General features: G+C 39.0%; 1 protein-coding gene across 5 annotated transcripts in view; it reads right to left on the bottom strand.

Moving 5' to 3' along the window:
- The window catches only part of LOC145451112 (MAPK/MAK/MRK overlapping kinase-like), a 32,053-nt gene extending 13,564 nt beyond the window's left edge, over positions 1-18,489 (bottom strand). The window contains exons 1-7 of one of the 5 annotated variants that reach the window (XM_080329599.1): positions 17,759-18,489; positions 8,504-8,618; positions 8,009-8,098; positions 7,243-7,313; positions 3,047-3,125; positions 1,724-1,772; positions 51-229 (exon numbers count right to left, since the gene is read on the bottom strand). In XM_080329599.1, coding sequence (XP_080185725.1) covers positions 51-229; positions 1,724-1,772; positions 3,047-3,125; positions 7,243-7,313; positions 8,009-8,098; positions 8,504-8,618; positions 17,759-18,110 — 935 coding nt within the window. In that variant the 5' untranslated portion in view covers positions 18,111-18,489. The other 4 variants (XM_080329603.1, XM_080329602.1, XM_080329601.1 and 1 more) reach the window with 4 other exon arrangements.
- Positions 18,490-20,784: the final 2,295 nt, after the last annotated feature.

Below are 20,784 nucleotides of genomic sequence, written 5' to 3'. Positions count from 1 at the left end.
GCACACTGCTGTCAGGACGAACAAAACCACCCCCCCGTCTTTCTCCTTACCTCATAACTTCAAAAAACACGCATCCCACACTCCAGAGATCCATCCTGTAGGTGTAATAGCCGTCTGTCAGAAGGCATTCTGGAGCCCTGTACCACCGCGTGCTGATGTACTCTGTGTATGGTTGCTTACTATAAACACTGCGGCAGGAACCAAAATCGGCCAACTTGAGTAAATCATCCTATAAAATAAATTACAAGTTATGAAACATGGAAGACACAAATCTGATGTGATTGAAATGGTACATATAGTACAAAGGCCTTTACAAAATAACTTCGAAATTCCCAAACAACAACCAAGTGCCACCATCTTCGAATCACCAGGTCGAAGTAGAGATTGATGTAACTGACGTAGATTTGAGACAGGGGTGGCCATCCAGTGACCCACATGGTAATTTGAGAAACTAGTTATATCATCAAAAAAAGGAATTGCCGAGGCAATGTATTTTGAACTTGCAAGGTCAACTAAAACTTTGATTAGCCCGAACGCGAAATTCATGACGTTGACGACTAAAAAACCAATATTTCCGACGCATTAGCATAGCCAGGAGTGGCAAAAGGGACCAAGCCCTTCACATTTTCGTCAATTTTTGTTTTCGCGGCAGATTGAATGACTTTGATGTTTTTTTGCGCTTGCACGATTATAATTATGCCCTTTATTGCTTTTAGTTAAGCCTCCAGCCTAATATACAAAATTGAGTCCAACTATATTCGAAATTGTGAGGATGCGGGATAGTCCCGGTCGCATATCACATACGGCCGTTCGGATCCTCCAGTCTAGTGGCGTGCAGCCCACGGGACCGTCATTTCAGCGTCAGCCATCTCCGGGCCAGGACACATCAAAAAATACAAAATGTTGGCAAACATTCGACTCCACCAGCAAGCTCCCAGAAGGATCGTCAGCGATGAGATTACGGACCAAAATTATCGATGCGTTTTGGTCCAAACCTGTCCAGGCGCTGTACACCAGGGGATTGCAATCGGAGCCCGCAGTACAAATGTGACCCGAAATATATGCAAGTACCGATATTATTGATCGAATTCATTCAGCAACCAAAATAATTTCGGACGTGTGTGTACACTGATTTTTCATTACCGGTAACTAAATGTCGGCGATTTTGGTGTGCATAGTAAGATAGTCTTACGTTCAGCTTTCCCAATCTAGCTGCGAACTAAGACTAATCAATACTCGAGTGACCCGTGCAATGGCTTGAAAAAACGCATGTGGTCCTAGATTAAGGAACAAAAATGACTATTTGTAGAGTAGGCTTAATGAGGCTATATTCATCTATTGGTAAACCACTTTGGCTGAGACAGGTGACATGGACATAGCCTCAAAGCAAAACAGCTTGAGCAAATTTTCCACAATGACAGTCGATTACAATTAACACTTTGTCTGTATTTGCCATTCAGCATGCATGCCACACGGTTTTCTATAGCTATCCATATGCCACACGATATCGAAGCGTTTTGAAAAGATAAAGATATGTATTTTATAAATCACTCGGTAGCTAATGATACATAAGATAGTGTCTGTAAGGAATGGATAAAGATGGTAATTTGTAAATTTTCACATCATACTTGTTTACTTTGAAATTCTATATACCGGTATCTCATGAGTTGGTGAAATAGATAGGCCAATGAGTTATGAAGAAAGAATAAAATTCAAAACACACCCGGATTAATATATTTTCTGGCTTTACGTCGCGATGAAATATTCCACACCTGAAAAAGATTTGAGGACTTCAGATATAAATTAAATTGAATGGACCTATACAACGAATAATCATATAAACATATTCTTGACAAGTCGAAGCTATTGCATGCTACAAACAACAATGAGTAATGCGGTCTGTTATCATGCATATCACAACTATCACGTGGCAATATAAAAAGCGCGAATCCCAGTATGAGTTGTCAAAAAGCATAAAAAATTTGCATGGCAGTTGTGAGAAAATGGGAGGTAGTAAGGCATGAAAACTAATGACTTTCCAATGTTTCCAAGAATCAAGTTGTAATGGGCTGATATACAAGTGAAGGTTTGAGATCACAAAAAGCAGGCATTAGCCCAAAGCTCAATGTAGCAGTTTATTTATCTGTAAACATCATTGATATTGCAAGTGACGCCAGATGTTAATGAAATCTTTCTATTTTGAAAAGGAATTACTTTGAATAGACTAATGGACAAGTTTTGATAATTTGGATAGAAGCACAAGCCTAATTCAAACTCTTGGATATTCCGCTGGGCAAAACAACGATAGCCTACATATTGACTGTGTGGTACTGCATTGTGATTTGCGATCTACAAAATTTGAGATCCACCTACATTTGGTCACATCAATAAAGGGTGGTATACAATAAAATATCTCACAACTATATTATTTATGAAGTGGAATTTGGTACTATATTTTTTTAATGGAGCAATCCATGGACTCTGATTTAGGCCATCTAATAATCTTATTCAAGGTATTTATTATTATTGTCATTCATGCTTATAAACCACAAATCATAAAAATAAAACTACTGGATACAGGCCTTATCAATGTAATGGTGTCATTGATGTAAGCCAACGATACTTGAACAACACCATGGCTACACATATGAGATGGGTATGTCTGTCATGAGAGTTATTTCCTTTCATAATCAGGCTTAGGAGTCAACCATTCTTTTTTACATGAAAATTATAGTCACGGAATGAATGATGATTTATGGTCATTAACATTGAGACAATCTGCTGCAGAAACCACTTGCAAGGATTGTCCAGGACATCATACTGGTTATAATGCTTACAGGCTAAAGTGTGTGGAAGCTTCTGACCAGCTGTTATATTATTTGCCCTACATTCATGCGTAGGACAGCGCAGTTACATGAGAAATATATTAACATGACTTTTGTAGATGGTTGAATCCGTATGAAATTGAATGCTTCACACTGCCAACAGTGACTCTTGGCCTACCATTGAAGAAGCACTCAATGAGCAGAAAAGGTAAACCACAAACCTGTGCATGTGGTCGAGAGATTTCAGCAGTTGGTACATGTAATTCTTCACCTTGGACTCTTGAAGATAGTGACGTCGCCCTGGCAAAGAAATTCGTTTATGCTTTAGGATGAGATTGAGGAATACTATTGCAATTTAGGTTTCTCACAGCATATCATAATCACTACTGCATTGAATAATGTTGTGACAGTGATCACAGTTATCACAGTTGCAGTTATCAGTTGGCAGTTACCATAAGGTAATTTACAAATCGGATGAAAATACAGTAGCAAACGCATGCAGTAATATCATGCTTGTAATCCCTCATCAGTAATTAAAAATTTTCATCCAATGCATCAGTTCACTTCAGTTGGCGATACACTGCTATTTCAAGAATAACAATACACCGCTACATTGTCAACATGGCTCATGTTTTTTAGGTTACACGCAAAATATGGACGAGTAAAAAGTCATTATCTATGAACTATGACATATAAGTTTAGAGTCTGGCCCGACTTAAATCTTCTCTTACTTATACAGGGGTTACCAGCAAAATGTGCATTAAAATTGAATTCAAGGATAACATTGAATGTGATAGATACCAGTAGATACCAGATACCAGGCTACCAAGCCTTTGCTTTAGGACGAAGTGAAAAGTTATATCTACAATAGCAAATACAGCCATACAATCAATGACAACACAGTATCTTTATAAAGGTACTGGCACAGCCGAGTGCCCCCACTTCCAAGCACAAGAATGAAAACTTTGACCTCAAGTCACTCGTTGACACTTCCAGGATTGTTCAATATTTGGAGAGCCGGGCAGTGATTTATCACGCCTACAGACCTTTCTACAATCCATAATTTGGCAAAGGCTGATCATTCACAGCTACATTTATGACTGTTTGTTGGTCGAAACCGCAGAGCCTTAAGAAACGTAATAGGTAATGCAATATATGTTCATAGGTCAGGGCAGTAGGTTCTATAAATATAGAATGTGGGCTATGTATATAATTTATAACGCAATGCACACATAAGACAAGTGAAAAGTAAATTAGTGAACACATAGGCAACAAAGGGTCTTAATATCGTCAGGTTCAGATACGGCACAAAATTGTTTATCATGAACCCCAGTTTTAAACCAGATGTACTTAGGTACCAAATTTGCGACAAAATAAATTTTTAATCAACGTTTCAACCCAGTTAAAATCGAAGACCAGCTTGATTTTGCTTTTGGGATCTAGAAAGCATCATGGTACATTTGAAATGCATGCATATTTGTACAAAAGTATTTGAGAGTAAAATTTTTTCTGTTGCACGCTACAGCATATAAAATGAAAAGTGGAAAGGAGTTGTGTATGAGACCCCTGTTAATTGTCACATCAAGTTTCAAATCAAATATTTATGGTGAACACGCCAAAATCAGAAAAAAAGTATTCTCACTGCCATATATCAACATCATAAATCTAGTACAGACCAAAACAATGAGAATAATGTTTGAGTAGCTAATGCTGCACCTGCAGCCAGAAATGCTAATGAGTAAATGGAATCAATCTTATTCAGAGAGAAATCTGTACTGGGCTATTCTATTGTATTTAAACTGACAATTGATGAAATCAAAAAGCATACAGTCACACTCACAGCAATAGTATGATAACGCAAACTGGCTAACAAAGAAAGTTGTGATAGTTATAATCGCAATATAGCTTGAAGGTATGGAAGAGAGTAGATGGCTGGTCTAGGCATCCTAGATAGAGCTTCCATTGTAGGAACAATGGAAGTCGTGAGGATAAGATTTGTGATGGCTTAATAAATACAGCCATCACCACTGATGCCTCACCCTGGGATTACATCTGTCAGTTTTGTAGTCAGAAATGGTTAACATAAGCAATCTCTTGATCATTTAGCGTTCCAAGCCCATCTCTACACGAACAGTTAATTAAATAACATAAATATAGAATATGGTGATACCAATAATCAACCATAGGGTTACCATACATCCTCTTTTTAAAGGATTTGTCCTCTTTTTTGACTTTTTTGAAAGTGTCCTCAGAGGACGCCCAAATGTCCTCTTTTTTGAGAATTATGGTTAAAAATAGTGCAAAATTCGACTGAGATACAGTAAATCAGCAATGAAGTAACGCTCCGGCGGCTATTTTGGGAGGTGAGCCCGACAGTTGACCCTTTTTTTAGTCAACCAACTAACAATGTAAAAGGAAAACTGTATTTTCGGCGCTGAGCGAGAAAGTTGACCTTTTTTTTAGTCAACCGGCCACGAAGTACAAAAATTTTACCATTTTTTCAGAATTTTTCTCCGGTATTGTGCGTCTGAAAAGTGTCCTCTTTTCAGATTTTCAAATTATGGTAACCCTAATAAACCATCACTACTTCGCAATGAGACAGTGATACATCGCTGTATCATGACATCAAATTATTTGATTTGATCGGATGCAAGTTGACAATAAAAACGACCCCATGAAACGATTGCGAGTTAATTACCTGAAGGAATTATTAACAACCAAGCTATATTATTATGGGGCAAATCTGTGAGGATTAAAATGATATCAGATTCAGATTAATCCTATTGATATCAGAGTAAAATGGGCAGGTGCAAACCAGAGAATTGGCAAAAAATGCAACTAGTTCACTTGATAGCTTGCCTCAATAAAATTACAATGAGTCAGATCTCATCAAACAAAACTAATATTCATTGAGCTACTTTGAAAATCTTGAGGTTACGGTTAGCTGTTCACAGTTCCAGGACGCCCAAACCGCATATAGCGTAGGCCGGGGGTGCGCAACCTGAAACTCACTTAGAACTGAAAGAAGTGTCAATTTTGAACAGCATGCGGACAACGAAACGCTTTCGAATTAAAGCTTAGTCCGTCATGTTTGAACTAAGCCCAAGTGAGCTAAGAGAAGGTCCAGAATAATACTAAAATATGCAAATCTGCTTATATTGCGCATGAATACGCTGACAAAATATATTAGAAAACACGAAATTCGTTTTACCTTAGTGAAATTTACATTCAGTTATTATGTTCATTTGTTATAACTAATCCGGTGCCAAATTTTATTGTCAAGTCTCGTAATCACTCCAATTTATTCGTAATGAAACGGCGATGCTTGCTACAACCAAAAAGCTAATATGCAACCCCTGGATTTACGATGTTAATCATAAAGCTAGTTTGCAAATCAAATTGGTTGCATAGGGATGCACGACCCTGGCCTATGAGATCATTTGTAGCCTACATAAGGTAACAGTGAAAGATTATTTACCACAGGAATAATTAACTTGAAATCTAGTCTATCTAATCTAGTTATTTGCACACGAAAGCCAACTCACCCTTGGATTTATAAATTATATTATCATAAGGCCAAGCAGCCTGATGATTTTTCGTGAGTGTTATCAACAAAGTTGGCAGTGTTCCGTTACGACTAGCTGGCCAACATTTCGATTACGCTCTTTTCCGATTGTTACATCATAGTGAAAGCCCAAATTCAGAAACACGGATCATCAGATTACTGTACCGTACAGGTTTACTCGAGTCAAAGAACAAATAAAACGAATGTAGAGACGTCCCAGTCTTTGTTTATATTAATGTGTTTCTGTCTTGAAGAGTTTTCACATAAACAACGCGGGAATGTCTGCATCTGTGACACGCCAAGTCACAGACAGACCAGGTGCAATAGAAAATCTGAAATCAGGTACCGTATCTAAAATGATCACGATCAAATCCGAACAAGGAGTAGCAGTTTCAGTCAAAACCTTTACCTGACCAGTGGAATGTTATTAAAACAATTTCATATTACTCCACCGATTCATAAACACAAAGGCAGACCATCTCGATAATGTCGGCATCTAATTAACGGACAAACGCCAAGAAAGTGTCACGGGCGTCTCTCACCACGCCGTAGGAATACTAGCGAGTATTGAATCCAATTGATATCCAATCCATGCTTGGAGCAGATGATATCATAATTCTCAAACGGTGTCTAATTCCCATTGTTCCACAATAAAGCAACCGCCTCGACAAGTCACAGTGATAGAAAAGAACAGAGGTCAGCTTGTACATTTCCTCGTAAATGATTTTAGCTTATTTTGCTATTACGGGGCAGGATGTTCAAAAGGCCGCCAAAATATCTAAACATCATTCGAATGTGATTTATTTCCGGATATGTTGTTTATTATACAAAACAACATTTTTCCCATCTCACCTCTTATCAATTCATAGATGTTCATATCCATCAGCTCACATATCAACGCCACCGTTCCTGTCTTTTTATCGCTGAAAAAATGATGGAAATAATAAAAAAAATAAAAAATAAAAATACTTAAATACATCAAATAACAGGACAGCCAAAACAGATGAAATTAGTGGTAAATTTGGAACAACAACATGTGTAGGCCTAGTAGATCAGTGGTACAGTAGGCCTACATGAAAACCGTCTTCAAAACTATTTGAAAATTTATAAGATTGCTGATCATTTATGAACATTGGAGAGTGCAATAAGGGAATGATAGCAGAATTCAGATAAAAGCGATATGGTGAAATATGACGTGCAACAGTGATGTGACAAAGTTATTATCATTTACATTGATTAACGTAAGTCCGAAATATAATGGGACGATAAAAGTATGATGTTACTGAATACCAAACAATATTTGTCACCAATAAAGTACAGTTAACCATAACTGGGAACTTTTAATTTGGAAGTAATGAAAATGTATGGATTGGTAGTTTTCAGTCAACACAGACAAATAAGCCGAATGACAATAAAGTAGAATTAAATACATGTGTACAAGAAAAACCAAGTTTGAACAATATCGTTTTGCTAGGAACAACTTATTTTTCTAGGTCAGATTATCACACCACTCTGTTTCAAATGAATGGGAAACAACAATAATCTAACTCCTCTTATCCATTGACAAAACACTGATCCCAAGAGCGCATAGAAAATCGACAAACTGCAGTGAACATACAAGATTATTTCATGAAGCTCGATGACGTTGGCGTGCGGGTTCAGTCGTCTCATGGCCTGGATCTCTCGCAAGTTGTTGACCTCTTCCACCCTGGAAGAAGAAATGTCATAATGAAATAGAAGTTGAATTATATTGGCCAAATCCGGTTGATATTCATCAGATTGACCAATAATGTGATCAATCGAAAAACTGTATGAAGTGAGAGGGTGTTGACTTGAGTACTGTTGAATTGATTAATATGCAGCATAGGAGTTCACTTCTCGGTGAAAATGTTTAAAAGTTGTGTTCGCATCTATATTTAGCTTATACAGCTGTTAGAGCATAAGTAGTTTCTTACTCGGCTATGTCTGTATTGTAAATATATGATGTTTATATGGGATTTATTATAGATACTATCACTTGTGACTTGATACTGGCTCAAAATCATGAAATCATTCAAACTCTAGTCAGGACGATAATACGTTGTAAATAAAAAGAATTTCCAGGTGCCATTACCCATTATAATGCTGCTTCATTTTCTTGCATGCGTAGTACGTGCCATCTTTTATGTGCTGGCATTTCAGCACCTCTGAGAATGTCCCTTCTCCTTTTTTTCCCAAGATTCGATATTCTAAACAGAATCGACAGGAATATTTACGGGGTTGAGTAAAATGTTTTTATCTCGACTAAAATTTGAAGAATAATTCAACTGAAAGTGACATAAATTTTAACGAACACATGAAATTAATCCAAACAGTTTACATAGCTCTGAAAAGTAAGGAAAACCGTCAAGATAAAAGGAATGGTCATCCTCAACTGCAGACAAAAATTTAATGCATATAAGAGGGTAACTGTAATTTGCCATATCGTATGTTTTTCATGCAATATAAACAACCCAGGAAATTAAGGTTAATAGTGACAAATCAGAAATTTAAATCATGCAGCTCTATATATGACAGCACTTCTGCCATGTCAAATAAAATGCATGCAACAAACGAATAAACCCAATATGAACGAAAATAACTAATGAAAAAATACGTAAAGTAACTTCCACGATAACTACATCGATCCACTAACCTTTGTCAATATTTTCAAAATCAGTCCTTACTGGTATGAACATTATTTTACTTTGATTTCAATTATGACACAGGGCGCACCATACATTCCAATAATAGGTAGTCTACAATGCCGATACGAGTGAAATATGGTCAAGACCTGCGAAAGTCAATAATTTTATAGTAAACCCGAGCAAATTAGGATTCTTAATCTACAAAAGAATTTTACTATATACCCAGCAGTCTATAGGGTAATGGATATCGTTATACAACGAAATGAAATTAATTTTTGACTGTGGCCTCTGACGCCCAAGAAAGTTCACCGCTGGTTAATTCCAGAGGCCATGTACAATGTAGGCCTACACTGGTAAATTAAGTTCTATCTAACATTTGGGTACATTCAAGATAGCTAATTGCTGGCATTATTTTTTCTTTTTATGAGTGATTCGGTTCCATTGTTCAACGGGCATTGTAAAAGTGGGCATCATACGGTGCCAGTAGGCTATATGGCAGAACGGCCGGCAATATTTTCAAGGAATAATCCAAGATAAAGGGATTATGAAAACGATTCACGAATTCATCGACAATTGTCCACTGCCAATGGGTTGAATTATTGAATAGGCTATAAATGGTTTAAGACCTATATTCTGATTCGTTAGCACACCATGCAACTACACATGCATCTATGGTAGATCAAGTACCATAAAGTATGACTATCTAGAATTCCATCGCATAAACAGCAGGCTACTTAATCAAACTTTGAAGTGAAGTGTCATCAACAAGAGCTGAATAGGCTAATGTCATTGTCTAATTTATAGGCCAAAACTACACCCAATCAACATTCTGATATCGACGCAAGCTTCGTATAGTAAAATTTGAAATCGTGTTTGCACAAAAAACAGTTCATTCGTTTGTTTGTTGTGATGGAATAAAAGATAGGGAGGTGTCAAAAAGACCTCTGGTAGTCTAAAAAATCACAATCCTACGAAGCTCAAACTGAGTCTAATGAGCCTATAACATAAAGGGATACCTAAAGACTAAAGTCGTTTATTCGAATATGGCATGACAAATAGCCTACCGTACTAAACTAGCCTATACTGCTTCACACAGATTTTCTCTTTTTTACTACCTGAATTAATTTATAGTAGCAACGGAACTTTTGCAGTACCAGTTTGATGTGATAATTTGAAGTAGGCCTAGTCAGGTAACTTAACATGAAGTTTACAAAGATGAAATTCACTCACAAGCTATAGTCATATTAAATCGGCAATCTGTAGACTAGAGATAATTACCGTGCCACACCACACGAGAAATTACCAAGTCAGAAGGTCTAGAACTTTTGAATCACCACTGCACAACACACGCCATTCCTATACTAGAGACTTACTGTGCATTGCAGCTTGTGGTTATAATGATTTCAGTAAGGTAGCCAACAGGTAGGCGTTCAATTCATGCTGATTGGTAATATTTTGATTATGACAAGTTTATTAACAATATCGTCTTCCCGATTCCTTAATAAATGTAATGAAATTGCCTACAGTTGAAAAAGTAAACTCCCATTAGGTTATCAAGAATTTTCGCGAAGCCGATACTGGCGATATACATATTACACCTACTGATAGTTACACTGAATTGTACACTACCTCTCATCCAGAACGGAATTGGTGGCAACGTCACGCGCAACTTTCCGTTTAATTACCTAATTATTTAACGCAAGAAACCCTTCTGAGTTCTGACAAGCGCAACTTATTGCCGAAAACAGCCATTTTCCAGTTTGGCCTCGCATTGACCAAAATCACAATCGAATCGGCACTACGGTAATACCTTGCTGTAACACGGTTAGAACGACCACTTCCAAAGCAATAACCAGCTTTGGAACAGCATTCGAGCAATGATTAGAACTGTACATCTGTTTTGTTAATCGAAACCCAGCCACAAAGTCATAAATTCCCCGCGCAGCATCAGTTTCCATGGATGATAGAAAATCTGCACCAGTGACACCTTGCGGCGGTAATGCATTATAACGGCTATTCCGGACGTGGGTCGAATTCAAAACATATCATATCGTTCCATTGATCGTTGTAAGAGCATGCTCACTTCCCACAGTGAGTATATAGACTAGTAACTCTCACTATCTACTGAATTTAAGTGCAAGACGACGCACGGTTACCAAATACGTAAGACGCCAATAAAACTAGAAAAGGCCTAACCATGCTGGCGTCAATAAAACCAAAAAGGTTTTGAGGTGTTCACCCAGAGCGGGAATGAGCTTGAAATATGATATTTTCCGTTACCAGCATGCAACATCACATTCAAAATTATTCACTGCTATAAGAACATTGTGCGTTCAGATTTAGCACACAAAACCACGATTATTATAAATCTCTGTGATACAGGGGTCCGCCAATGTATTTTCATAACATATAATAGGCCTCGGCCAGGGGCAGGTAACTTCTCCAGTCTGCGGGTCGGATATCGGAAAATTAAGTACTTGGCGATCCGTATTGCTGAATCGATACATTATTCGCACATTTATTCACATATACAAGGAATAAATCGTATGTAATGAATGTATTTTAACGACAGCAATGTCACTTCAAAGCCATTTCTCGCCGATAATAACGAAGACTATGTGGATTTGAGAACAACATTGTCATACAGGCACCGCCATGTACGCTTCTCTCTGATCTATTACCATGCGGTAAAATCCTTAATTAAGATTTGAAGACGTTCGATAGGCCTGCCAACCCAAATGTACAAGATATTAATTCATTAGGGTTGAATACATCGTAAATGCCGATAATGCAAGTCTTCACGCTTCGACGAAGTTTACGCGTAAGCCCAGTGGTGGGGGGGGGGGGGGCTGGGCGAGACTTCCCGCGGTCTTCTATGAGTATGTAATTGAGCCCCCAGAGCCCCCTTTCGGCTTTGAGGTACGCTTAAATGTGGAATAGCTCCTTAGCCAGCTTATTCTTTGATCATACATTGTCAAATTATTATAAAAGAAGTGACTCGGTTAACTATAGCTCATGTCCTCATGTTGAAGATGACAAGTAGCGTGAAATAATAGAATAGCGATAGAACTGCTGCAGGCCACAGTAATTTGGAGCTATCGGCTGACATTAGTAATAAGTCTCGTCAAGGCTTGAGCCAGGCGCTAGATTAGGCCATATCTATTATTGCACTGTGCATTGTGCAAGGATAAACTACATCAAATCCAAGTATAACTCTACCGCCTGCAGAGACGTGATGCGTATCGGGATATATGGCACTTTTTCTAACAAATACCGAGATTTGATGATGATTGACCCATCTGTACGGATCTTCTTGATTAGCATACGGATTTACACGTCTTTCCCTATAATCATTGAAAAAGGGCGCTTAGACCAAATAGGGGTCCGTCGACGAGGAGGCTCCGGGCGACCGCCCACCGCGCCCACCCCAAAAGCCACCAGTGCGTAAGCCCCACTCTCGCACGCTGCGCACATACGTATATAATAACATACAGTCACTAACAGTTGACGTAGTGAGCAAGCAGTGGGGAATCTCGGCAGTCTGCGGCCGCGGGCCACATTATCATGTAAGATGGGAAACTGTCCGCGGGCCGGACAAAATCCCGTCGCGGGCCGTATGTTGCCCGCCCCTGGCATAGGCTGACATATTGTATGGCGGAGTCTGCAACGCCCGGCACGCGTTCCATTTGTGGCATGCGAGATGATTTTTCATGGCACGCCAAATGATTTGACGCACACGACATATTATAACAATGTTTTACCAAAAAGTGAAACAGAAGTTTGTAAAATGTACAAAGCTCGTAGGTGACCCAAAATTATTTCGTAAATCAACTTATAAGAGAGTCTTTTGGGGCAGAGTTCACTATGAAAGAACGGCAACCTAATATCGCATAAAAACCGTTTGGATGCTTTAGTATAGGAGCGTGCACTCTGCAGCCTGTGGGAACGCGACTATGACATGAACAGGGATTTCAGCGCTGGGCATTTCCATTTCCGTCGTCGAAGGTTATTCTGGGTTCCTCGTATACCAGTGTCACTGGTCTTACGGCGTCACAAAAATCCCAAAAAATAGACCCGATAAAGAAAGAAAAAAGAGTAAGAAGTAGCTTCTAAAAAAAGGACCGACGAAGAAAGAATAACATCGAAGAAGACGGTGACGTCGGGCAATAGGTCGAGTTGGATGCCAGTTTAAAAGACCCCTACTGGTTGGTCATTCGGCATCCCACTATCTGTTCATTACATCGCATTGTGACTTGTATATCGCATTGTACATTGTGTGTGTAATGTGTGTATGTCTTCGGCAGATGAAATTATAATCTGACGATTATTGGTTATTATTGGGCAAAGACAATAACGGTTTTGGTTTGGGGCAACGTCCGAGATTCCAAACTAGATACGTAACTGTTGAAAAATGAAGCACCCATGCAATACACAGACAAGCATGTCATCTAGATATGTAACATTTTCGTACATTTAGTGAAAAATATTGTGCGGATTATCTGTCAAGTAAACGATTTGCATTCGTCTTTATACATTGGCGTAAACTAGGCTATTTGCATCAAAGGAGCCGCTGACGCTGACACATCTACCAGAGTTATTTTGTAGAAAAATTTTCGGATATATATTTCAGCGAACATGCCGTCGACGAATTACATTTTGATGACAACCAAAGACGTGGTGGTTAAAACATTACGTTATTCAGAAAGTAATTTTAGGAGAGTCCAAACTTACCGCTGGATCAAAATTCGAATGGTACCATATCAAAGTGAATATATGCCATGCAAATATATCAGTCTCGGGTTAGAATGACCTAACACAGCCGGCTATAGGTAAAGGGAAATGAATTTTTAGTATGAGAGAGAAACAGCTTTATTCAGTGTAGAATTGCATTCAAAAAATAAAATACAGGATGCAGCGATACGATCCTTAGGGACTCCTGCGGATCATCCAGTCAGCTGCATTGATGGAGTACAAAAGCGTCTTACAAGTCGAGACTCGCGTCAAGAATCCAATTCATTTGCTCGAAATTCACGGCTATCCGGGTGAACAGAATTTCAAACAACGCTTCAAAAATTCGATTTATTATTATATTAAGCGATGTCGGAAAAAATTAATAGCCTAATTTCCTACGGCCGGTTTTATATATTTTATTTTTGGGGATGCATGTGAAAAGCTTGCACACTCGTCAAATCCTTGGACCAATGTTTCGAATTCGCCATATTTTGTTTCATTCATAGCTCGTATAAAAATGCATACTTTCATATTTTCGTCATGCTCCTGATAATAGTCTAGACCAGTGATTCCCAAGTGTGGCCCCGAGGGCCGCATGCGGCCCCCTGATGGCCTTCTTGCGTCCCCCAAAATATATTAGGAAATCGATTTATGACAAAAAATATGTATATTTATAAAATACTCTTGCTTGGCTTGGCCTCTATAGTTTTTAATCATAGAATTGCAGGAAAGTTGTGAGTATAGACTGCTAACGTTACGTCACTGCTGTTTCAATGCATTGTGCCCTAACTTTCCAGTTGAACGGGCAGTAGCTATAGATATAAATAGGTAATGATAACTTTCAAAACCGGAGGAAAATCCTGAAAAAATGTAAATTTTTTCAACTTCGTGGTCGCTTGACTAAGAAAGAAAAAGAAGCTCAACTCCCGGAAAATGCAGTTTTTCTCTCACATTAACAGGTGGTTGATTGAAAAAAGGGTCCACTTTCCGGTCCAGCTCCCGAAATAGTCGCCGTAGCGTTCCCACAGTGCTGACGTAATGTATATCAGTCGAATTTGCCCCTATATGTAACCAAAATCCTCAAAAAAGAAGACAAAATCTCAAAAAAGAAGACATATCATCTTAAAAGAGGACGTATGGTAACCCTATGATAACTAGATGTGCAACACGTGACTCGCGGTTGAAAACGCCGAGATGCACACTGCTTCGTCGGCTAAAAGCAGCATAACTAGTAGTCCTATAGTCAGGGCCGTAGCTGTTGCACCCCAAACCCCCCAATTGAGGGGGGCCGAGCTCGAAGGGGCACAGAATTATTTCGTGAGTTACCATAAATTATGGAGTATTTTTTTTAAATTTATGGAACTTTTTTAAATAATTTTCGCGCCATGCGCGATTTCAATTCGCCGCATATCTTGATTATTGGGCACTCTTCCACAAGAAAAAATACGCAAGATTTATAGAAATGGGCATATCACCGTTGGCCATTACAGCACCACAACGCACCAAGACATATAAAGTTTTAGGCCATGTAACATGTGACTCCATGAAGTGTGTCAGAACGATCGGCAGCTGACCAAAAACTTCGAAATACCAGAAAATTCGTTGTATGTACAAACTGCATATAGGTTTAATTGTCCACATAGGCGCCTAAATGACTGGCGCCGAATGTTCTTGTCTTGGCAATCTGAACCTCACAAGACAAATACTATCCCGCAGGAAAGAAAGTTATATGCCAATGAAGAAATACCAATCTGAAATCGTGTGATCTTTCAGTTTAGTAGGTTTGGGCAATTCTACATTTTTTATAAAGCAGACAGGAGGTCACCAAATAACTTCATGTAAAGAAGTCATACCTAGGGGTCCGCCCGCCCGAAGATGTTTAATTTTACGTGATCTGCAGTTTCAAAAACACTTCTCACTCAGTTCTACCGGTTAATCTAATTACGTGGGCAAAGAGGACAACCATGCCATTCCCGATCTTATCCACCGATTTTACATGAATTATCGAAATATTTGCGCGTCGCGCTGTCTCACTAAACAGTACAACTTTAATTTCGTTACAAAAGCGAACAGCGTGATGCGGGGTCAGTTTATCACCCTATGGGAGTCTGGGGTCCTGACGAAGTGCTGTTACAATCCCGCCAACGGGTATACCCCCAGAGATGTTTAATTACTATTGAGGGGGCCTATACCTTTTAAAACACACCTCACTCAGCTCTACCGGTAAATCAGTTTACGTGAACAGAGACAGGATGAAAATTGATAGCAAAACATGCAATTCCCGATCATATTGACCGATTCAGTCATGAATCTAAAGAAATTTCTCGCGCTTCGCGCGTTTAGGCCAGGAAAGCTGATTCACTCAACGGACACCCAATTCAGCAGATAAGTAGCGGTAAACAGTGTACAGTTTCGAAATCTTGTCAGGGCAATAAAACTACTCCGAGAAATAGCCACGATGACTGTTTGGGTCCGTTTCATAGCCGTAGTATTCGTGCGGCCCCGACCGTACTCTGAAATTCTAAATTTGGCCCTCACACCGAAAAAGTTTGGGAATCACTGGTCTAGACTGATATTATCAGAAAAGTGCTAATTATTATTTGGTATAAAAATCCATACACAGGGCAATATATTTCCTAGCACCCGATTAGAAAACGTTGCAATTAATTTAAATTGGTGCACTCATGCTGCTTTCCTCGGAAGTAGCCTACGCGGTGTGTAGGGTGGGCTATTATAAATAACCTTTCTAATAAGTGACTGAAAGCTTTTCATTAGGCAGACGCACACAGTTTTAGTAGGACATTAGTAGGACACAATTTTATTCGAGGCTATCAGTAATAAACCTGACACGTGTTCCATCAGCTACATAATATATATAAAGGGAGTGAAAGTAGTAGGCCTACACTTAGTGTCAAATGTCACTCGAGTAGAAGTACAAGGAATTACGTAAAATTATATAAACGTAAGACCTTGATAGCTTCCACACCCTGTTTAACGTCCACTTGTATGATTATAACTTTTATAACGTTTATATATACCGTCTGCTATCGGCACAACAACGTAGTCAACAACGTAGTAAAATTATATGTGGGACAAGAGAATTAAAATAAGGGATTCGCAATGCTTTTTGCAATAGTAGCAAACTGGTGCAGTAAAAATGGACTGAAAATACATGCAGTTTTGGACCATGCGTTCCGGAATTTTGCTCGTAAATCGATCCGAACATATTCTAAATCAGTTGTACATATTTAGATTGATCTTCATGAGTAAAGCAGAATGGCTAACGGCTCTACAAAAAGGCCATTTCGAAACAAGATGCCGTTATAGTAAATACATATGCTATATTGCTACATGTTCCACTGTGACTAAGGCGATATATTTCATGGAAATGATACAGATCTATCAATGAAAAATCTAATCACTGGTTACAGTAAAGAAGTAACTAGATTTGCTTGCGAAAATGCAAGTAAACTGCTTGCGAGAGTACTGCAACTAAAGAAGGAAATTATGTGGACGACCAGTACAAGTACAAGTACAAGTATTTCAGTACTTTGCTACTGACCATGTTTGTATGAAGGTCCGTAGGGACGTGCGGGCAGGAGCTTATAAAAATTTGACACAGCAGATCGAATAAATTCACATAATATACGGTAATGCTATATGAATGACCGGTAACCCGACAGGAGGAATCTACTGATAGACGCCCAGTACTTTTAGAAGACATATGCATTGTCGAACAAGGAAGGGCCTTTGGCAATAAGGAATTTGCTTCCTTGCCATGAAATTGGTATTCGGCAGCGTGTCTATAAATATTACATGTAGAACAATACGCTATACGTCACAGCTAATAATCATATGACTGTTAGTGATCTGGCACGCAGACGCTCATTATTTTTCTATGAGAAGGCGCATACGGTTTAGTAGGCCTACGAATACGAGGATCGAAAGTTACAATCATCAGAAATCCTTACCGTGAGACCTCAACGTGTTGGCGAACACGAAGTCGTATCCGGCGCCCGGATTTTGGCGGTGAGAGGCAAGCCCTTTTCCGTAAGTCAATAATTCTTTGTACAAAGATCCCATTGGCAGGTTTTTCTTTTTGCTTGAATATTTTGATTCTACTCCCAGTTGAGACATTGGTAAAGATATCCGAGTGTCCTGGCAGCAAACTGTTGTCGACCATTTGCGGGGTGTAGTTCCATCAGTGCATCGGGAGATGACGTAGATCAGCCAATGTAACCAGCATACAAATATCACGAACGCTAAGACTAATATATCTATGACTACTTCATCGATAATACACACTGGTATTTGTAACGGCATTCATATAGCATATGCCATATGAATCGTACGCCTCATTCCAGTCGAATTCTATATTTAGCATATAGTATCTAAACCTGCCTGGCTTGGTACACCCGATATTCAGATACAGCGAACGGTTCGTTTGATAGCTAATCCTAACATTGATATTTCCACAATCTGAATACTATCGCCGCTTGTTCGAATAAATTCGAGTGTTGACGGTGGCTTCCACTTCAGAAATTGGAGAGTGTAGATCACCATTTGATTTCGCACTTGTTTTCGTGACCAACAAACCGCTCCTGATGACTCTCAGATGCAAAACAAATACTATATCTCTATTGGCAAACATACGGGATTTTGCCCGGATAAATCAAATATCGACATTGGCGGACGAATCCGATATCCAAACTCTCTCTAATGCTATTATGACAGGTGAATGTTAAGCATATACGATCTATCCTATATTCATCTATATTATAATCTCCATAACTTTAAGCTAGCTGATCTCGTTGCCCTATGCTTGAGTTAATGCAATTTCGATCATGAATTATGCAAGGAAACAACTTTGTGACGGTCTCTTATAGCTATAGACATAATACAGCGACGTTCTGCATTATCTTCAAGCTTAAGAACGGCCGCCTTTATATTCACCAAAGTCTCAATTGTTTTTTTATGCGGTATACTGCCTCTACTGATTCCGACTGTACCTCATAATTTACCGCAATCCGTTCACGTATGCGTGCAACTGGCCTTCACCGGATCGATGAATGTCATTCGTCGGGTATTCTGTCTTCTTGAAATTCATTAGCATAGATAGATCAGTCCCGATGCATCTCGTTTACTGTGAATAGCTTATTTAGGGTTAAGAATATTTTCACTGCGGTTTTAACAGCGCTAAATCGGAAACATTTCTGTACACAGGCAGCATCATCTTCTCGTATATAATTCGACCTCGCTGACTTGACAATAGAAAGATGAGACTATATTCCAAATAATATATGTTTCGATCTATCGCCCGCTCGAAAGTAATGATTTACCCCTCCATTGAATACAATAGCTTCGCTCTGATGAATGGGAATGGTAATCTTGAACAATGGGTATAACTCGTCAAAAGCACGATTATACGAACTGAGTAGCTAAACTCTTGAAAGCGCTATGACTACAATCGTTTTCACCACACTTGAAGAGCAGGCTATGGCAACAACGCCACTGGAGTGTCGCAAATGTTCAGTGCTCAAGTCGACGACTTGATATCCTTGTGCGAGATTTACCTTTTGAGGACAGAATCACCCGGCAAGGACTTGATTTCCTGGGGAGAAAGCCTTATTGAAATTAACAAACGGCAGATTCATAAAAACAGAATACCCGTTACTTTATTATACGAAATGACTATCGTCACGAAACTGCTACAAAGGATGTTGTCTTCCCAAAACACCATATATGAATTTAATGTCTCATCGCGCACATCAGATCGCGTGTGCTAGATTCGTAGCTAATATAGTCTACGTATGCGGCCCTATCTAGCCCAATCGCTATCCAAAATCATATACAATTTTGGTGTCGATGAAGGCACGCTAATTGCGACCAGGGATAAATGTTGACCCCGATACTTCTTCACTGAACTTACAGAAATGATTTGCAAATTTTCATAGGGTGGCGCCTGCAGCAATTTCGCCAATTGCAGAGCCAGCCAACTAGAAAATGATCATATTTTTCAAATTATAATATAACCGAAGTTATAACTACACAGTTCTTTCGAATTTGTTAGATTACCGCGAAACAATAACTTCATATTGTTAATTTATTCGCTAAAAGCTTTTCGATTGACTCGATCATCAGTAGCGAACGTCAGTATCTTGCCTGTCTGCTAGTTGTTTGTTTTGCTATTATTACGTCATAGACACAAAACAGTTCCTACATTTCGAATTTGATTGGTTGACGTTCGTTACTGATGAGAGTCAGTCGAAAAGCTTTTACCCTATAAATTAACAATATTAGGTCATTGTTTCGCGTTAATCTGAAGTTCTGTACCCACAATGGCTTGTTGAATACTGGATTAGAATTCGAATTACTAAATTCGCGGAGATCGAATCAAGCGCAGTTCATATCAAATCAGAGTTCCCTATCGTAAGCATAAGAATGGTAAATGTCTTTACAGCAAGCTTGGCTCGTTTTGGACAATACAGCTCGCCTGTAGCCCTTTCAGGAAAAGCAGAAATCAGATTAAAATTCAATTTGGAGGATAGACGAATTTCACGAATTACACTACAATTATAATTAGAGCAAAGAATCATTTTACAAATTATATCAGCGGCATTTCGCTTCAATTAAGGCTAATTAGACAACCATAATTTTCTAGTCGTCCCGACGGCTTATTTTGAATGCCGTTCAGAAGCAATCCACTGATGGTGACCTTTCCACTGCGACTCGATCGCTGACCTTATACCTTGTCAGGTGCAAAGACGCGTGTTCGCGATACATACGCTGAGGAATTTTGCAAGGCGTGCCCAAGCGATTAGGAATTTCCAAAACTTGACTTTGATGTGATATTATGACTTTGATGATATCCCCCTACTAGCCTATATGTCGTTCATCGAAATGGGTTGAGTTGCTAAACTCATACTTCAGAAAGGATCTGCGCCGTGTAGGCTCTTCGATATTGTCGTTTCATCGCAGAAGGAATTTATGCTGATAT

Source organism: Botryllus schlosseri, chromosome 11 (assembly GCF_051294905.1).
Source record: "Botryllus schlosseri isolate E-star chromosome 11, Bs_hap1, whole genome shotgun sequence".
NCBI classification, from domain to species: domain Eukaryota; kingdom Metazoa; phylum Chordata; class Ascidiacea; order Stolidobranchia; family Styelidae; genus Botryllus; species Botryllus schlosseri.
This window is presented reverse-complemented; position numbering and strand designations above follow the sequence as displayed.